The sequence below is a fragment of the Hyalella azteca genome, unplaced genomic scaffold (assembly GCF_000764305.2).
Source record: "Hyalella azteca isolate HAZT.00-mixed unplaced genomic scaffold, Hazt_2.0.2 contig16248, whole genome shotgun sequence".
Taxonomy (NCBI): domain Eukaryota; kingdom Metazoa; phylum Arthropoda; class Malacostraca; order Amphipoda; family Hyalellidae; genus Hyalella; species Hyalella azteca.
Genome location: NW_025946074.1, coordinates 231,048 through 250,674, shown reverse-complemented (window position 1 = coordinate 250,674; position 19,627 = coordinate 231,048). Strand labels below are relative to the sequence as shown.

General features: G+C 39.2%; 1 protein-coding gene across 1 annotated transcript in view; it reads right to left on the bottom strand.

Annotated features, from left to right (window-relative positions):
* Window positions 1-19,627, bottom strand: part of LOC108677746 (glutamate decarboxylase) — a 38,205-nt gene that overhangs the window by 14,749 nt on the left and 3,829 nt on the right. Inside the window, exon 2 of the mRNA XM_018166015.2 lies at window positions 7,877-8,113. Within this exon, the coding sequence (XP_018021504.1) occupies window positions 7,877-8,113 (237 nt within the window). The remainder of the gene's footprint in view (window positions 1-7,876; window positions 8,114-19,627) is intronic.

Here is a 19,627-nt window from a genome sequence, read left to right as displayed (position 1 = left end):
CTTGCATGTACTTGCTTGCAAGTGATGTATTTAGAGTCTATCTATCGGAGTACGTGACTTTAAATATATCAAACATTACATCTTTACTTGCCATTCGTCTGCATTGCAAATCAAGCCATGAATCTAAGATTCAACCGGTTGTATCATTCCATGCATCAATAGGAATTAAAATCTTTACTCGTGTATGTTACAGAATATTCTATGAATTCGCAGAAAGAAATTTTATGACCTCACAAGAATAAATTCCAAGATTTCACATTAGGTTCACATGTCGCAAGTGCGCGGAATATTCAAATATTACAGAGCAAGTTTTGATGTCTCCTGCAGTGGTTATTCGAAGTATCACTCAGAAAATGGATGTGTCATATTGTCCTAAGAGTGACACACTTTTTCACCCACAGCACGAGCAAAGAGTCGCAGCACTGATCCGCTCCTTTGCCGGACCAAAATAAGTCAGTATAAACCACACGAAGGTAGGAAATGCATTGCTATCTGGACAAAATTTCCACATTTCCCTGTGTGGAGGAAGAGTCTCAGGTGCTCTGTGATGCCGCGCATTGCTAAACTTGAGGGAAAAATGACCAGCGCAGCGGCCGCGACTTGATTGCAGCTGCCGTCATGTTGATGGAAACTTGCCGCCCTTTGTGCAGCAACGAAAAAGATAGCTTCAGGAATACGAACATTCATATTTTTCCAGTACATCGTGAAACTCTATTTGCGATTGAAATAATCATAAAATAATCTAATATCTGCAGGCTTTAACGGATGGATTCTCCGATTAATTTTTTTGAAAGTAGTAAGTTAATTTCTTAACGTTTTAAATTAATTTCTCAAAAGTTGAAAGTCAATTTCTCAAAAGTTGTAAATTAATTTCATCGATTGAGATCGATGCCCAAACATAAGTAGAGTACACGACTATTTTGTTGTTGTTCATTCATGCTAAATAGGTTCAATGGTGGCATCGTGGTACCACCACTTACAACGATCGTCGTTAACCTTATAATATTTGGAGTTGCATCGCTTACGCTGGACGCCTGTCTCTTTGCGATTAGAACAAAGAGTGACTAGTGAAACATTATTGACTGAGTTTCACTTCATAAGCGTGACTATCACAGCGATTATTGAAAGATTAATTCGGATACATACTGCAATGAAACCAAGACTTGCTCTACGTTTGGCAAAATTGACGTCAGTCTAAATATTAATCAATAATTATGAAATTTAGCCCTTCCTATTCGAACAAAATTGTCATCGTATTATGTAGGTAAGCATCAAATTTGTTAAAGTTATACTGGTAATTAAAGTTTTACTGGCGCTCCTAACATGGTTTCTTACCTCACAATAAATCATTCTCAATTTTTTTCTTCTCCTTATAATGACAATGAAGAAATGCAAGAAAACTTGTCGGCAAATGAGTCGTTAGGTTCAGTAAGCCGAGCCAATCAATAATAGAAGCAGAGTGATGTCGTTTGTAATCTCATGCTATTTAATCAAATATATTCAAGATATCATTATTTTCTTTTTCTCTGATAATATTCCTTTTAGTGAGATCATTTTTAGCGCATTTTCTAATTTATGGAAAAAAGCGCTATTGTGCTTGTCATGTCCGTCCGTATGTCCGTCTGTCCATGACTTCACGTTTTCGTCGACGAGAAAATGCGCTCTCTGTCACTCACTGCAGTGAGTACTGAGTTATATTTTTCATATATATGCAGAATAATACACTGTAATCACCTCTGACAGCGGCTGCTATGTTTGCTCGCGTGCGGGAGTGTCGGACCACCACCCATGATACGACGTAACGTCCCAGGCCTTTATGAATAGTTAAATGCACAATCGATTTAATTTCGAAAATACTTATTATGGCAAAGAAAAAGAGATAATAGCTAAAACATTTGCTCGAGTTTTCTTAGTATTAGGGTTTCATGGCATCTATTTTATCATCAGCTAAGAACGTCAACTCTCCATAACGACGATCATTGGCTGATCGAGGCCGCGATTAGGCCTAAAGAGTGCGCGTTTCACCTCCGCAATCACGATAATTCACCGATGTTATATCCAAGCATCACTAACTTATTCCCTGTTCTATAACATTTCATACTTTTTGAATGGCTTATCCATGGTAGATTTGGTGCAGTTCTTTACACTTCACAGAGCCATTACATCTACAGTACGTCTCGCGCAAAAAATTCTACGAGTTTAATGCCAGGAAGTTAATGCCCCGGAAAGTTGAAAGAAGGCGGAATTTCCTTATGAGTAACTAAGAAAATTTCTCACAGATCTCATTATAGAATACGAACATATCTGGGTTCCAGCAATGATGCATTCAAAATTTCTCTTACCCTTGCTTCTAAACTTTCACTTGTTGTTCACTTCTCTTCGAAAACCCTACAAGATTTCAGCGGCAATCTTTGATAATTTGCATGCTCGCCTCGAGTCAAGCAATCTGTTGTACTCTCAAATTCGTGAGGTCATTGTTCCTCTTTGCTATAGAAACGTTCACAATACAAAGGCTTTCTTCTCATCCCATCTGCGTAATGACCGCTCGCTCGTTCCTGCAAAGATCACTTCCCTCTCACTGAAATACCGTCTTTATTTTCTTCTATCTTTTCACTTCAAAAACACGCTTCGATGATCTTCACTGGAGTCAAACGAGGGAGGATTATACGTGCGAAGGAAACGGGTTTTTATTGTGATTTTCAACAAGAAAATCGATTTTTTTGATAGAAGTTTTCATGTTGAAATGCTAAATTGTGAAAATTCATACATCATCTGATGATTTTTTGAACTCGAGATTGTTAAGAAAAAATTAAATAAAAATTTTATGAACGCTTAGCATGAGCATCATACATCGAATTTGTAAGTTGTAATTGGAATTTATAAATTTTCTCTTTTGTAGGACAAAAGCCTCAATTGCTAATGTATAAAGAAATTTAAAACTCTTATGTACTGAAACTAATTAATTTCAACTTTTTACAGTATTGTTCGAGGCGCTGATTTTGTAATTTAATTGAAATAATTTGATAGTTTCTCCCTGCTTACTGGCTTGCGATAAGTTTTATTCGTTGTTTCTATTTACAAACTGTTAGAGTTTCAACACAATTTATTCCAAGTAATTTACCTAAAAATTTATATAAAGTTTACTCGTTAAAGATACGAGTAGGATTCCTGGAGGACTGCATTATTTTAATTACGTCGTGTCACAATTTTGATAGAAAACATTGCTTTAATTGACTAAAAATAGTTCAAATATTATAAGTAATGAAAGTGGTGAAGTCACTAATAAATGAAAAATGTTAATAAATTGAAAGCTACTTTATTGAACACGGCTCTTAATCTATACGCCTATTAATGCAAATTGATAAAGATAGTTAAAATGATTAAACGTGAGCCCTCAAATCGATTCAGGGAAGTATTGGAGAACCTTGTGATTAAGTCATATAATTTCACTGAATTAGTGACGAATCTTGTGGTCAAATTTTATCAATTCAGGAGAGTAGTGAAGAACCTTGTGATTTAATCGTACCAATTCAGTGAATTAGTGAATAATCTTGTGATTAAATTGTATCAATTCAGGAGAGTATAGAAAAAGAAACGTTAAATTGAATCGTGTTAATTCAGTGAATTAGTGAAGAACCTTGTGGTTAAATTGTGTCAATTCAGGAGAGTAGTGAAGAACAGTAAAATTTAATCGTTTTAATTCAGTGACGAAGTGAAGAACCTTCTGACTACATTGTATCAAGTCAGGAAAGTAGTGAAGAACCGTAGAATTGAATCGCTTTAATTCAGTGACGAAGTGGAGAGCCTTGTGATAAAATCTTTCAACAAATCTCAAGACAAATTTCCGCGCTGCATCTGGTCTATTTAGGGACCTGAAGCCCCTATAAATGCAACCGACGTCGACTAAGTAAGTGCATTGCATCAAAATCGCGTTACCGAAAACAGAAATTGTCGTCTTTGCTCAGAGGGCTTCCCTCGGATACAGCGGCTTTGAGAGGGCATTGACACGCCTCTCGATGTCACTGACACGGCTGCCTCTCCATGTTCGTGACACGCACACGTGTCCCTGACAGACACCACCACTCCAACGTCGCGGGCTATCCCATTGTGGTATCCATTGTGCGCGTCTCGCATTCCGAATGAGCGGCTGCGAATCGATTCCGAATGTTGATTTATTCCTTGGATTCATGCCTGTATTTCGTGGTGCAATTCTTGAACTTTGAACCCTTTTGTGCAAGAAATGCTCATAATCACAACGAAATAACTCAGAAACGAAATATAATCGTGCTCGACGAAAAACATAATTTTGAAGGTGGCAGTGAGCCCGTAAAATGTAAGAAAAAGTAGGATGAAAGATGCGAATTTTGTAATTCTTTAAAATATTGAATGTTTGTGAGTTCAATTTAATGAGAGTGTAATCTTCACGCGCGCGTATACAAACTTGAGATAATGTTTCCTAAATTTAATGTTAAGAAACTTAGAAACGTTTTATTGTTATTAATTAGTTTTTAAAGAGTTAATAAGTACTACAAACTAAATTCTCGTCAAAAACCGAAGATGTGCGCAACGGAAACCAAACTTTTTAGAGCGCCATCACTTCTAGCATCGAACTTTGAGGCCACAATTCATTTAAATCTGGAGCTCGAGTGAAGTCCGTTCGTAATTATATGCGTCGTGCAGCTAAGTTATGCATGGAGTCTGTAACTTGAACAATGAACAATCTTCCGTTCCCTGCCGCAGATGGGAAGTAAAACAATGATTTCTGGGGCGAGAAACAATGAGGGTGGAAGGTGCTGCTGGCTTATCGGAGCTCGCACGCCTCCGTCCTTCCGCGTGCTGTCAAATATTTGCCTATAGCTTCACTTGATTCGATTTGCATAGCCGCCGCATGCGGGTGCGAGGGGACTGCTCTAAACTCGACGCGATTTATCGCCGCCTCTCGCAATTAATTGAAAAGTTGTGTGTTTGCGAAGCTATTATTTATAGATTTAAGGAGTGTATGAAGATGGGATGCGCGGTGTTTTTGTTGCTTTCCTTAAAACAATTGCAAGAAAATACGCGATAAGGAATTTGAACAGAAGCTATTCAGGAAATTTTTGAATGTTGCTTTTTATTATCAAATTTATTGGAGCATTGCATAAAAAATTGGAGAAATAAGTAATATAAAATCAGTTCGAAGATGCGATGCCATTACTGGAGAATCCTAAATGATCTTTCAAATGGATAAATAGAGAAGTGCCAACTAAATATAATATATGAAACAATATTGGTGAATTTTCATCTTGAGGAAGCGTGGTTAATGGAGTTCGTTTTGCTAAAGTTTTTTCGTTTACAGTTCTTTCACTTTAAATATTATCATAAAATGAAAAATAATGATTTCCAATTGAATATTTTACAATTCCGAAATATTCTACATATTTAATATATAATGGAGAAATTGATCTTTCCGTTCAAAAATTCGCATCAATTCCACCAAAGTAAACAAGCGGAACATGATTAAGTGCAATATGGAATTAAAGGAAGCGTGGAGATCTCGATTTTTACTAGATATTATAATTATCACAATTACAGAATCATGAAGCCCAGGCATTGTAATTGTGGCAATTGAAGAATTGTGAAGCTCACCGTTCGGAATTGTAGCTTCATATATAGAGAGTCTTCATGGAGTTCGCTTCATTATACAAGTTAATGAGGTTTGTATTCTAGAGCCTCCTTAAGTCCCAGCTATTGCATCGTAACCCCAGCGCTATCAGGAATTGTTCCAGGCAATTACCAGCTGTTCTCAGCTATTCCAGCCAATTACCAGCTATTCCATCAGGAATCGCTGGAGCGTAAGCGGAACGTTCCTTGGACTGGTAACGGTGGCCGACAGACTGCGCCAGGAGGCCAAACCAAAGAAAAACTCTCATTATGCTCCTTTAATTTAAATTGAATGGAATTGGACTGGAACATTTGGCTTTTTTGAATGCGTACACTGTAAAGTGACGGTTTATTGACCGTTCTTTTCTTACATTTGTGAAATTATTTCTGAATTCGGGAACATTGGTAGTGTGTTGGAAAAGGAATATAGAACTGTGTTTGAAATATTAAAGCAGTTAAAAGGCCTTCATCCGAGTTTATAAAATTTTTCATCCATTTTATTACACCTATTTTTTAATATTATAATATAAAAGAAAATAAGTAACAATTAAGCGACTTAGAAACCAAACGTACGTCGAACTCAGGACGACAAAAACAAGTAGATTGTCAAAAGAATTTCATTTTGAAGTCAGGGATAGACGAAAAACGATTATTTGCCATAAATGATATATAATTCAAAAAAAGAAAGGACTGGAATTCAAGTATTAATATCATTTGTTTGCTAAAATACAAACTCATCGAGTTTCATTATTAAAGATAAAAAATCTAAATTTCTATTTTTGAACATTTCGTAAACTAGCTGTGCTATTAGTTAAAAAATGTCTAATTTGAATCGAGATCTTGAGTTATAATAGAGCTTGTCGCTGATTCGTTTCCAATCAAAATATTGGAAATGAGTTTTCTGACATTTTCCTCTCTATTAAAATTGTAATCATTAAAATATCAATAAATTAATATATTTCTTTGTGCATAAATACAAGATTTGTTTAAAGAATATGTACGGGACCAAGGAATGAAGATTTTTAGTGAAGTTTTCTTAACTGAAATTAGCAGGATGTCCCACATCATTTCAAATTACTAATTATTAATCATTAGTTATTTAATTTTCTATCATTTGTCATTTATTATTTACACCATTATTCTTTCTAAGGCATAAGTTCACCAAGGATTGAAAAGAAAGAACACGCTAAGTAGATGGCAATAAAGATATTGCAAAATCATTACGATATTATATAATATTAATTATCTAATTTATCAAATTTAAGTTACCACTCTGGCTCCGCGGAAGAATTGATGATGCACCAGCTGGGCTTGGGCTTAGAGGGCTTAAGAAAGTTCAGTTAGCCCCAGCCTCAAGCCCTCGTATTTAATTCCCTCTAATTTTGAGAGCCCCTGTTACCCTCGGAGCGGTTAACCCTCAGATTACGGGAGGTCTTTTGGCTCAAATCTACACTCAAATAAATGAGTGGGACAAATAGGGGGCACTTTTTGTCCTGGTTTGGGTCATCCTTGCTCACTTTGGTCCGGAAGATGGGCGAGTCAGTGTTACATGCAGAAGAGTAACACTAGTTTTATAATGTAACCCATACATTTTCCTCGGTGTACATTAGGTATTTTTATCATTATATCTAGGATTATTTTCGTATTATGATGTATAGAATAAATTTATGTTGTTTTGCGAGACATATAAATTTTCATATATCGAATAGTACGAAGATGAAAAATTTGAATACAAATGCCAGTTATTATTTGATTCGCGTGACTTACTGAGGGCTTTAAAAACTCATTCAAGTAGGATATTTATAAACTCATATTTCACGCATCGTGTTATTTGCTGTGTTTAAAACAATCTTTATTCTTATTCTGTGTTAGATATCACCATCCCCGTGAAAACCTTTTACCAGGAGACCCTTTTCAACATACCACTTTCTTGCACGTCAGTTTACTTACTCTTAATTTTTTAACGTTTATTACGAAATAAAATTTCAATATCGGAAAATTATAACATTACGTTATAAATCACATTGCATTTTAAGATTTTATAAACTATTCCGGTAGTCGCAATTAAATTGCTTTAACTATTCTAAAAGGTAATATAGTCACCCGTCTTAACCTGATACTTGAGCGCATCTGATATAATCTGAGCGATTATATCATTGCGGACTATAAATTCTATATACCATTCTGCTTGTCGCAGTTATAGTGGCTTAACTATTCTAAAAGGTAATATACTCACCCGTCTTAACCTGATACTTGAGCGCATCGCGGCAGTCGTGCAGGAGTTGCTCGAGCTTCAAAGGATCCGAAGGAATCTCCAAGTCCAGGACCTCCTTGAGCTGCTCGGGCTGGTGGAAGTCCAGGATCTTGCAGCCGCGGTCGAAAGTCTTCTCGACATAGTCACAGGATATGTCGGCCACGCGGTATAGAAACTCTCGGGTCTCTGGTCCTCCTGTGATGTCGAACGGCAGCAAGTCTGGCCAAGAGATGAGAGGAAAATATTAGGTGAACAGGCGGATTTTCAGGGGCAATGTACAAATGTTTTTAATATTTTCTGGTGATGTTGAACGGCAGCAAGTCTGGCCAAGAGATGGGAAGAAAATACTAGGATAACACGAGGATTTTGAGAACAAATATCAAAATATTTTGAATATTTTCCGGTGCTGTCAAACGGCAGCAAGCCTGGCCAATAGATAGGAAGAAAATATTAGGATAACAGGCGGATTTTTGGGAAAAATTTACAAATGTTTTGAATATTTTCCGGTGCTGTCGAACGGCATCAAGTCTGCGGTTCATCAATGCGTGGAGCGTATTTCTTTAAGAAAATCATGAGTAACAATACCACGACAAATAATTTGAAATAATTTACCCATTGTATAGTGTAGCGTAAAAGCTTACATTAAAGGTATATATGACAACATCAAGTTTAAATAAGTTTCCTCGACATCCTGATGTAAGGTTTTTACAGGATTGCGCATGAATACATACTTGAGTCATCCAGCTATGTGGAATGTATTCCAAACGATGTTCAATTCGCTCTTATTTGTATTCATTCGTAGTTATTCGTATAACTAATGAACATAAATTGAATCCCGCTTTACTAATTAATAAACTAAAAGCACGGGATTTACAGTAATGGATCGCTATTGAATTTCCGGATGATTGATGAGCAATCACGGTTAAATCCGTCCCGTACGCCGTCATTTGTCAGGACGAGAGATTGAACTTGTCGCCCTCGAGTCGCTCCGAGGGCAAGCTTCCCTCGGATCCCGTATACTAAATGGGTTGCCGTGTCGATACGTCAACACGGCTGTGTCGGTTCCTTGTCGATACGTTAAAACGGCTGAGCGTTACCGTGTCGATTCGTTAACACGGCTGAGCGTTACCGTGTCCCTACGTCAACCCAGTCACGCGCTATAACGCGTCGATACATTAACCCAGGCATGCGTTACCATAAACATTCGTCAAAAACATGGAACGCATGAAGTCTATGCATGAATTGCTGTTGCGATCGCCCGAACAGTTTTGTACGAGAAAAAAAATATTTATAAAATTACATCGGGTATATTCCACTGATTTTATGTTTCTTTTATAAATTTCATTACGAATTTCTTCGAGAGTATTTTTATAGCTTAGAATTCCGTGTCCCTAGGCCAGAGAAGTCATTTGGCTAACGAGAAGCTGGAAGAGATTAAGGGGCACATCATCTGCTCAGCTCCGAGGCTAGGAAGCACTTCGGGTAAGTGATCCATGCAGGCGCTGAGCGTAGCACTTATTTTACAGCAAACTAAGAGCACAATAGCAGCAGCGGCCGTCATACGTGGACTTCCTGTACATTTTTACAGCAAACTATGAGCACAATAGCAGCAGCGGCCGCCAGGCGTGGACTTCGTGCACTTATTTACAGCAAACTAAGAGCACAATAGCAGCAGCGGCCGTCAGGCGTGGACTTCGTGCACTTTTTTACAGCAAACTAAGAGCACAATAGCAGCAGCGGCCGTCAGGGGTGGACTTCGTGCACTTTTTTATTACTTTATTTACAGCAAACTAAGAGCACAATAGCAGCAGCGGCCGTCAGACGTGGACTTCGTGTACTTTTTTACAGCAAACTAAGAGCACAATAGCAGCAGCGGCCGTCAGGCGTGGACTTCGTGTACTTTTTTACAGCAAACTAAGAGCACAATAGCGGCAGCAGCTTTCAAGCATAGGCTTTTAGCCCCATGTAATTAATTAAATGTAATTTTCCATAACTATGATCATTCAACGATATTTTATCCAATATTATTACGGAGATAATTCATCCAATATCCATACACGGAAATATGTTTCGCCATTTGGACGAAATCTCACACAATTCTCTGCGTATCCGATGAGAAGCGCAGTCCAAGTTCCAAACACGGGACGCCTTTTACGGGATTATTGGAGCGAGGTCGACTGGAGACTCGGCAGCAGCGAACACTTTTTTGCTTCCTGATTCCGACACATGAGGCATGAGCCTGCCTGACTTCTTATGATCTANCACAAGAGACTCTTAAGAAAATCTGTCTGGCATTTTCCCGGCCATTTAACTAAGATTGCGCGGCGCGGCTTACAGGCGAGTCTTCCATTCCGCCTTCATTGTTATTCAAATATGCTAAAAAATATCAATAATTTCTATAAAAACTACGGAAAATTTAACGAGGAAGCTGAAATAATTGAATTGAATCGAATCTCTGTCTAAATTTAAAAATTTTATAGTTTAAATTAAATTACGCCTAAAAATATCAGTAATTTTATAAAAACTACTGGATAATTTATCGAGGAAGCTGAAATAATTTAGTTGAATGTTGTTATGTCGAATCTTTGTCTAAATTTAAAAATTGTATTGTTTAAATTTAATTTCCTTGTTTTCATAGATTTTTCCATATATTTAAAATATTTGCATCTATAAAAAATCTGTAGATATATTGTATCTATAAAGTATCTCTAAATATCGTTTATTTTGTTTATTATTGATAATGATACTTCCTAAACATTTTTTGAAACTAAGAAGAAATAGGCTAACAAAACATTTTTTCAACTCTAATATTCAACAATGCCTGGAATCAATTATCATGAAATGAAAATTATCCAACAAACTTCTAGTAATCATAAACAATTATTTTCAAGGTAAATTTCTCGAATATAAACCGTATTTTTCTGTTTGAATCAAGGCAAATATTTCATTTTGTATGATTAGAATGTGTAGAGAATATATTTTTTGGTTGCATCAGCTCTACTATCACTGACTTGTACAGGAAATTTTTCCAATACAACGTTCCTATAAAAATACAAACGTAACTGTTTAGAATCTTTTTGCATTTATAGCATCATATTTTTATTTAAAAATACGAACGTTTTTGTTCGCATTGTATCAAAAATTTGCCCTAGGAAATTTGTCTGGTGCTTTATGCCGCACCAAATCTGCTCTATTTCGATTATGATTTTTTTATATTAAAGCCATATTTTCCGTATTAAAATAATTTTAGTTTAATACTATTTTATGATTAGGCTCTTTTGCTTTATTTCTTGCCTCCGTACATTTTTGTTTCTATTTCTAAATTTATCTGTACACTTCTATGCCGGCTCTACTTCTTCCTTGCTCTTTCTGCTTCTATCTCCTCTTCTCTTTATTCTTGTCTCTTTCTTCTTTTCTTATTTTCGCTATTCTTTATTCCTCATTCTTTTATCATTATTGTTTATTCCTCTCTCTCTTCCTCTCTCTATCTCGTATACTCTCGCTCTTTCTTGTGTCCCCACTCTAGCACTAGCACCTTCACACACTCACTCTCTCTCCTACTCGCTCTTTCTAACTCAATTCGCTCCCCTTCCCCGCCCCCTCCCTCCTCCCACCCTCTCCTCCCCATCTGCCGAGGCTCCGGTGATCTGAGGAAATAATTGGGGATAGAGCAAGTCTGGGGGACGGACGGAGCAGGGATATAAGGGATATAAGGGATACAAAGGATCAGCTGTGCTAGAGCAACCACTGATAACGACCGGGGACCCTACGGGGTTAATAGAAACCTCAGAGAATGTAACTCTGTCCCTCTGTACGCAGCCCCGACCCTTGGCTCAACCCTCCCCGTGTACGCAGCCCCGACCCTTGGCTCGACCCTCCCCGTGTACGCAGCCCCGACCCTTGGCTTGACCCTTTGTACGCAGCCCCGACCCTTGGCTCAACCCTCTCCGTGTACGCAGCCCCGACCCTTGGCTCAACCCTCCCCGTGTACGCAGCCCCGACCCTTGGCACTATCCTCCCCGTGTCCGCAGCCTGACCCTTGGTACGACCCTCCTTGTGTACGTAACCCCGACCCTTGGCTCGACCCTCATGCAGTATATAACCCCGACCCTCCATGCGTGTCAATCATTTCTCCAGACCCCATCCAGCAAGACTGTTCCAGAACGCATCACGTGTTCTTCATAAATAACAAATCCAATTTTTATTAAATATCCTCAAATCCAATCCAATATTCGTAATTCCAATTCCTGGAGAAGCCAGGCTTTGTAGCCGTAATGGCCTGCCGGGATGGCATCATCTCCACCATGAAATGTTCCCTTAATTTGCCACACAAACTCACTGTCAGATTTTCGGCTTCGGCGCACGCCATTCGGCGCCGGCTTGTGGCGGATGGCATCGGCAATGTTACGGAAAAACGCTCATCCAAACCGGGAGTATCTGAGACGAAGGTTTATCCGCCGGTTGGATTTTGCGATCCACCGGTTGAGTTTTGCAGCAATGAATTTCCGAGGACAAAGGTGTGGGCTGAATGCCGCTTGCGTTAGGTGAGATTAAATAGGGAGTGAATTATAGAACGCTGAACGATTAAAGTATTTTTTTCAGTGTTTCTGGCCTACTTATTCGCTAAATTTTCCATCATTTCAAGAGTTTCTTTTGATCACGTTAGACCTCGTCTTCTCTGGTCCACGGTAGACCCTCGCCTGCAGCAGAAGGTCATCAGACCTTCTTAACACAAGTCATCGTCCGCCGTAGACTCCGTAGCAGACCGTCGTCAGACCCTCTTTACACAAGTCATCGTCCACCGTAGACCCCTCGTCTGCAGCAGACCCTCTTTACACAAGTCATTGTCCGCCGTAGACCCCTCGCCTGCAGCAGACCGTCATCAGACCCTCTTTACACACGCCATCGTCCACCGTAGACCCCTCGCCTGCAGCAGACCGTCATCAAACCCTCTTAACACAAGTCATCGTCCACCGTAGACCCCTCGCCTGCAGCAGACCGTCATCAAACCCTCTTTACACACGCCATCGTCCACCGTAGACCCCTCGTCTGCAGCAGACCGTCATCAAACCCTCTTAACACAAGTCATCGTCCACCGTAAACCCCTCGCCTGCAGTAGACCGTCATCAGGCCCTCTTTACACAAGTCATCGTCCACCGTAGACCCCTCGTCCGCAGTAGACCGTCAGCAGACCCTCTTAACACAAGTCATTGTCCGCCGTAGACCCCTCGTCTGCAGCAGACCGTCATCAGACCCTCTTTACACACGCCATCGAGCCCGGCAATCTCGAACAATTTCAAACAGATTCCCTTAAATTAGCGACGCCGGCCGCGCCTCGGCAAAGTTTGCAGCGATCATTGGTCGTCAAAGAACTCCGTGCTGCCACAACTTCTGCTGGCAACTGTCACAGTTCTGCCTCTGGAGTATTTATAGAAAAATAAAAACATTTATTTGTGGTGACTTATTGCGTAAATTATGTATTAAAAGGACAAGAACGTATACTTAGGCATGAGTAAATAGACAAAAACTTTCTTCATAAACCTATAAAACAAGAGACCCAAGACGGCAAAAAAAATAAGTAACCTTTGTGTATGGATTCGCCAAACAACTGAATTAGATGGCAGTACCTTATATGCAATGCAAATAAGGATTGACTCGATAGACGACATTTTACAAATTATCAGAGCAACTAATCCACATGGTATTCATGCTTCATTATAGACGCAGAATCGCCGTTCACAAACATTTCTAAAATTTCAGCAATTGACGCGGTCTGTGATCTAACATACGTTGACCCAACAAGCTCGCACTCGCTGCAATGAACATAACTCAATAATCCAGAACTATTTACTATATAGTTAATTATTTATCACTCTTTCCAACTTGTACATTGAATGCATTGCCAAACAAGATCCCCATATCAAACGAAATAGCCAATTCCCGCATCAAGCTAAACCCGACATAAAATAAAGTGAACTTGTAATCAATTCCATGGAAATAAATAATTTGCTTTAATTCGCGTCTGCATGACTTGAATAATTGAATGATTCTGTTCTTAAACTGTGATTATCGTTGTACGAAACACGTTCACTTATGCATTAATTTATGACCCATTCATAAAAAATATACAATCATCCTTTCCGAATAGTGACACATTTCTGGGCCAAACAGAGTCAGGATGATCCAGTCAAAGGTAAAAGTGAACAAAATCTTCCTCAATTCTCTGAGGGGTTTCTTCGCGATCCTCGACTAGCTCAATCCTTAGAATAAAGAATAAACGGAATGGAATAAAGTGATGGAAAATGTTTCCCGTTACTGTGGAGCAGCGGAGGCTCAACATTAGAAAAAACGAGTCAGTATTTCTTTGCATGTTGAGTGGTGATGTTGTGTTGTTTGTCTATCCACCTTACAATATCACAAAAATTGTAACTTATATGACAGCAATGTGCTAATCATACGTTTATGCCAATTATGATGGTAAAAATCAGCCGTAATATGAATTATTTTCTGTCACCATGATTATTTTTGTTCAAACAAAATCCCCGATGAATGTGATCGAGGAACGTATGTTTAAGCTCAGACTTTTTTAATCTGGTTTTGGAGACATTGCTGCTGCTATGCTGCAAATATTAATATCATTAATTCAGCCGTCACATTCATCGTTCACCGACACCAGACATCGTCCTGAGTTGTGAGTACCCGACACTTTTAAAATTATAGCAAAATGTTTCATACCTAGCCTATTTTCCTTCATTAACTATCAGTTCCATCATGTGATCGATAATATAGTTGGTATGATCGATCAATTATGTATTTTTTTAGTGTCTTTAGGCCTATTTACAGGAATACCGCCAGAAACTTTTGCTGAACTTAGCTAATTAAGCCTAAACCTGTGACTAAATTGGGTGTAATTCAGGACCACGGCGGGCGAACATATATGAACATGTGCACAAATTATATGGGATTTGATAATCTAGAACTAGATTATTCATTGTTATTTGTCTGATTGTCTGACATATAGGGACTCATAAAGTTTCCAGGCTTGATCAATCTTAAATATTTGAATAAAAATTTATATAATTCCACTTATTAAATGAGGCAAACAATCTATGTTGATATACTTAATTTTCTTAATTTAATTTGGTCAGTAAATTTAATTTCATTGATCATGAATTATAATACATGTATTATAGTAAATAATAATTGATAATTTGCTTATGCCTTTTCATTTGTGTATAAGAGAAGAAGTTTTGACCGACAATGGCATATATAGGCAAGGTCGTCGGTGCGATATCGTTGTTGTAAATATTTATTAATGTTTTCATATCTTAATGAATTAAATGATAGTCATTCACGGTACTATTAATTTCTCTAACAATGCTGTGAATTATTGCACTGAAACTACAGAATGCATCAGAATAATGTTATGCATATTAATGTTATTATGTTAGTACATCTCTGAATTTTTCATTACCTTTCATGGACAGTGAAGTGTTGCCCAACAAATTTGTTGCAAAAATTTTGCGTCGTACGAAAATATTATTTATTCCATATTTTTTATTCCTAAATCACCCTCATTCATTTTCAACGCACTGCATGTGGATGATTGCATCAAATTTTGGAGCTAACGCTGCAGTCTCAAAATTGAATGATAAAAAATAACTTAGCTTCTTTGACTGCGATATTATTTATATTAAAGTTTGTTATAAAAACTTCGGCGTTTCTATGGTTAGTGAAGTATGGTTAGTTGCATGCACCACCTTCACTCAAGCAAATGAGAGAGACGTTGTCCAAATACCGATACCCTTGTTTCTCTCTTGTGTGGGTCAACCTTATATAAATTAGCCAGGCATAATGGCGTATATATCAGTACAACAGATAGAAAGTGCGTCACTATTTGAACAATATTACCCATTAATTTGTCTGGGTGGTGGGGTTATGGAGGTGGTGGGGTTATGGAGGTGGGGGGTTATGGTTGGTGGGGTTATGGAGGTGGTGGGGTTATGGAGGTGGTGGGGTTATGGAGGGGTGGGGTTATGGAGGTGGTGGGGTTATGGAGGTGGTGGGGTTATGGAAGGGTTAACAGATTGTGTTAACAATCTATTCCAATCTAACTCCGTACTGAAATTCACTAACAAAATCGAAAAAGGCATCAAAATAAATTATTTGGATGTTAACTTTAATGCCATCGATAATTTCACTACGTCAGTATATAACAAAAGCCCACCAACAACGGCATCTACCTCAACGCTTGAATTCAATGAAGAAATAAAGACAGCAGCATCTAGGCATTAATCAAGGAATTAATCCACTTGGCAGTTATTTTACGACAGCATCCTTGAGCTCAGGAAAGCTTATATCAACAACGGAAACTCTACTTCACTCTTTGGCAATATTTTGGTCCTTTCAAAAATATGAAACCCAAAAAATGACTAAAAAAGCCCGAAATCCTGCAATTCCATCAGGTTCACTATCAAAATTCCTCAGCACAATGCCACCACAACCCTGCCACCAAAACCCTGCCACCACAACCCTGCCACCACAACCCTGCCACCACAACCCTGCCACCACAACCCTGCCACCACAACCCTGCCACCACAACCTTGCCACCACAACCCTGCCATCACAACCCTGCCACCACAACCCAACCCCTCAACCCCACCAGAAATCTCAGCCTGTACGGAAATTGCGGCAGAGGAAGCTCATGCAGACGACGCCGATAAACCTTAATGTTTTGGGGAGGGTGGGGGTGATGAGGGAGAGGGGAGTGATGAGGGGACAGAAGGGTGTGTGATGACGGTGGGAGAGGGGTGTGATGACGATGGGAGAGGGAGTGTGATGAGGGGAGAAGGGGTGTGATGAGGGTGGGAGAGTCATGGTTGAACTATAAAAGGTTGACCCAGGCTTCGAGAAATTTTGACACCGTTATGATCATCTTCACTGTGACGTCACATGTACGGAACACGTAAACAAATGTCAGAGGTTTGCACTCATGACTGGCGCTCATTATATTAAGCTCTACCTTAGGATCGGGTTCGTTGACTAAGGTAGTGAGGGATAGGTAAGACACATGTGTCTAGATAACGTATCTTGTATACGGGGTGGTAATACAGAGTTGCGATACAGAAGAGTAGGCTACGGTATCGACCGTAAGGTCGGAGAGCCGAGCAACACGCTACATCGCGGAGTGCTTATCAGCTACTGGGGGGTTTGCTTAAGGTTGCTAGACCTTTTATAAGCTTCGCTTCCGCCCACTACTGCGGTCTTGATCGCGTGATCTATCACGTGTCTATCAGATGTTTACTTGTCCTCAATCTCTATCAGCTCAGGTGACGATTACTTCTCAATTACATATAATTATAATGTTTATAATAAGACGCCAGATTGACAGTGGACACAAATGTCCTAAGTGTCGTCATGCACACGTTAAAAGTGTTTGCTTAGAACTGATTTTCTAAAAGATCTGACCTACTCAATTTTTTTACATATTTGTCCATAATTTCAACAAGTCTTATTTTTAACCATACAGCGTCAGAAACTAATTCTGCCGTACGGAAAAATAGATAAATGGAAGATAAACCCTGAGGTTGACCGATCAACTTCGTACTTCGCTAATGGCTGCCTCTCTTAGCATCATCACAATGATCTGAGATTTGATTGATATTATTCGTTGTTTTTACCCAATTGATGCATCTCCTCTAAATTTCAAATTGATGCATCAATTTTCAATTTCAAATTGATACTTCACTGCGTGGCCATTTTACATGGATTATAAACAGGAAAGTAAACGAGCATCAGAGTGAAAAATAAGAACGGTAAAAATCACAGAAATGCGCCAATATTATCTTGAAGAAAATTTGATACGGTGGAGGGGCTCTCAAGTTTCTATTTAGCCGTTTATTGACGTTTAGACTAATGGCCGCCATTAACAACCATTAGAAGTTATTTCACTCGGGTGGTCGTTTTCTTTTCCATGTACTTGATTCACTGCACGAAATAATTGCATTTCGACGCCGGCAATGTGTAAAGCAAGACTAGTTGACATCTTGAACACTTCTTTAGAGGATTCGAGGAGGTCAGCTATTTATATTTTAAATTTGTTTATTTATTTGTAGTTATTTATAAAATTCCCGTCCAATCACTGTCTAATCACCGTCCAATCACCGTGAAATCCCCTAATCACTGTCCTCCCTTTCCATCATTCCTCTTTCAACACCCCTTTTTACTACCCCCTTTTCACCTTTCACCACCTCCCCTTTTACCACCCCCTTTTCACCAACTTCCCCTTTCACCACCGCTCCTTTTCACCACCTCCCCTTTTCACCACCACCCCTTTTCACCACCTCCTCTTTTACCACCCCCTTTTCACCAACTTTCCCTTTCACCACCGCTCCTTTTCACCACCTCACCTTTTCACCTCCTCCCATTCTCACCACCTCCCATTCTCACCACCTCCCATTCTCACCACCTCCCTTTTCACCACCTTCCTTTTCACCATCTCTCATTCTTACCACATGTACTTTTCACCACCACTTTCTTTCATCACCCACCATTCACCATTGTCGTTCACCACCCCCTCTCACCACCACTCCACCTCTTGACTTGAACTCAATCCAAGGTGTTGCGATTCTCACGGCCGCTGGGTTCAGAGGTAATCCCGTTGACTCGGACTTGGATTTGGCGCCGGGACACGGCCGGCGCGCGGCAGGATAATGGCCGTGATGTGAGGGCAGCAGTTGTGCAAACAGCGTCGCGCGAGGGTCGGGCGGTCGGCGAGGGAAAGATTCGAACGGAAATTTAATTTAAATTTGGATTTTAAAAAGTTTAAATTGTCACCTTTTTTGATGACGAATGTAAAAGATGAAGTCGTGTACTGGGTTTTCAATTCTTATTCTCGTTAGAATTATTTAGTAACGAACTTATCTTTTGTAAAGAACTAACGAGGATGTAAATGGAAAGTTTAAAAAAGTTTACCTTGCAACAATATCAATGTGGTTAGCAGTCGATGAATTGTTTATATATGTTGCTGTATGAGTAACTACTTATTCCTATACTATGTATCTGGCTGTGCATGCACCTCACGCAGCCTCAGCAGCGGCCGCAAATGAGGGCTTTTGTCGCGGCGTGACGCAGAAATTCAATTGCCTTCCTAGTTTAAGCGAACCCAAATCTGTCTCTTATACACATCTAGATGTGTATAAGAGACAGGGATATGCCTCTATGACTTTTTCTCCTGCACAAACTCGTTATTCGACCATAGAGAGGGAATTAGTGGCTATACGTTGGGGTGTGCAGGCCTTTAGAGCTTTTGTATATGGTGTACCCTTTTTGTTATATACGGATCATAAACCATTATTATATCTCCATAATATGGCTCGAGATAATTCAAGACTAATGCGTACGATGGTAATTTAGCTGAATTTGATTTCACCATTAAATATAGACCCGGCAAAGATAACACTGCAGCTGATACTATGTCACGTGTAATTAATGTGCCTGCTGATCGTGAAGATGACCCACCCTCAGACATACTTCCCAAAAGGCTAAGTTTGATTAAGAGCGTGGAAGGTGGTGGCGATTCCTTATTTATTTCCTTGCACGCATGTCTAAGTGAAGTCGAAGATCCTCTTTTGTGTGAAGTTCCTGAGACTCATGCAGACCTAAGACGTAGTTTGGTCCAATTTTTATACGAGAACCCTAGAAAATTCAATGTTCAGCCTGACCGTAATTTTA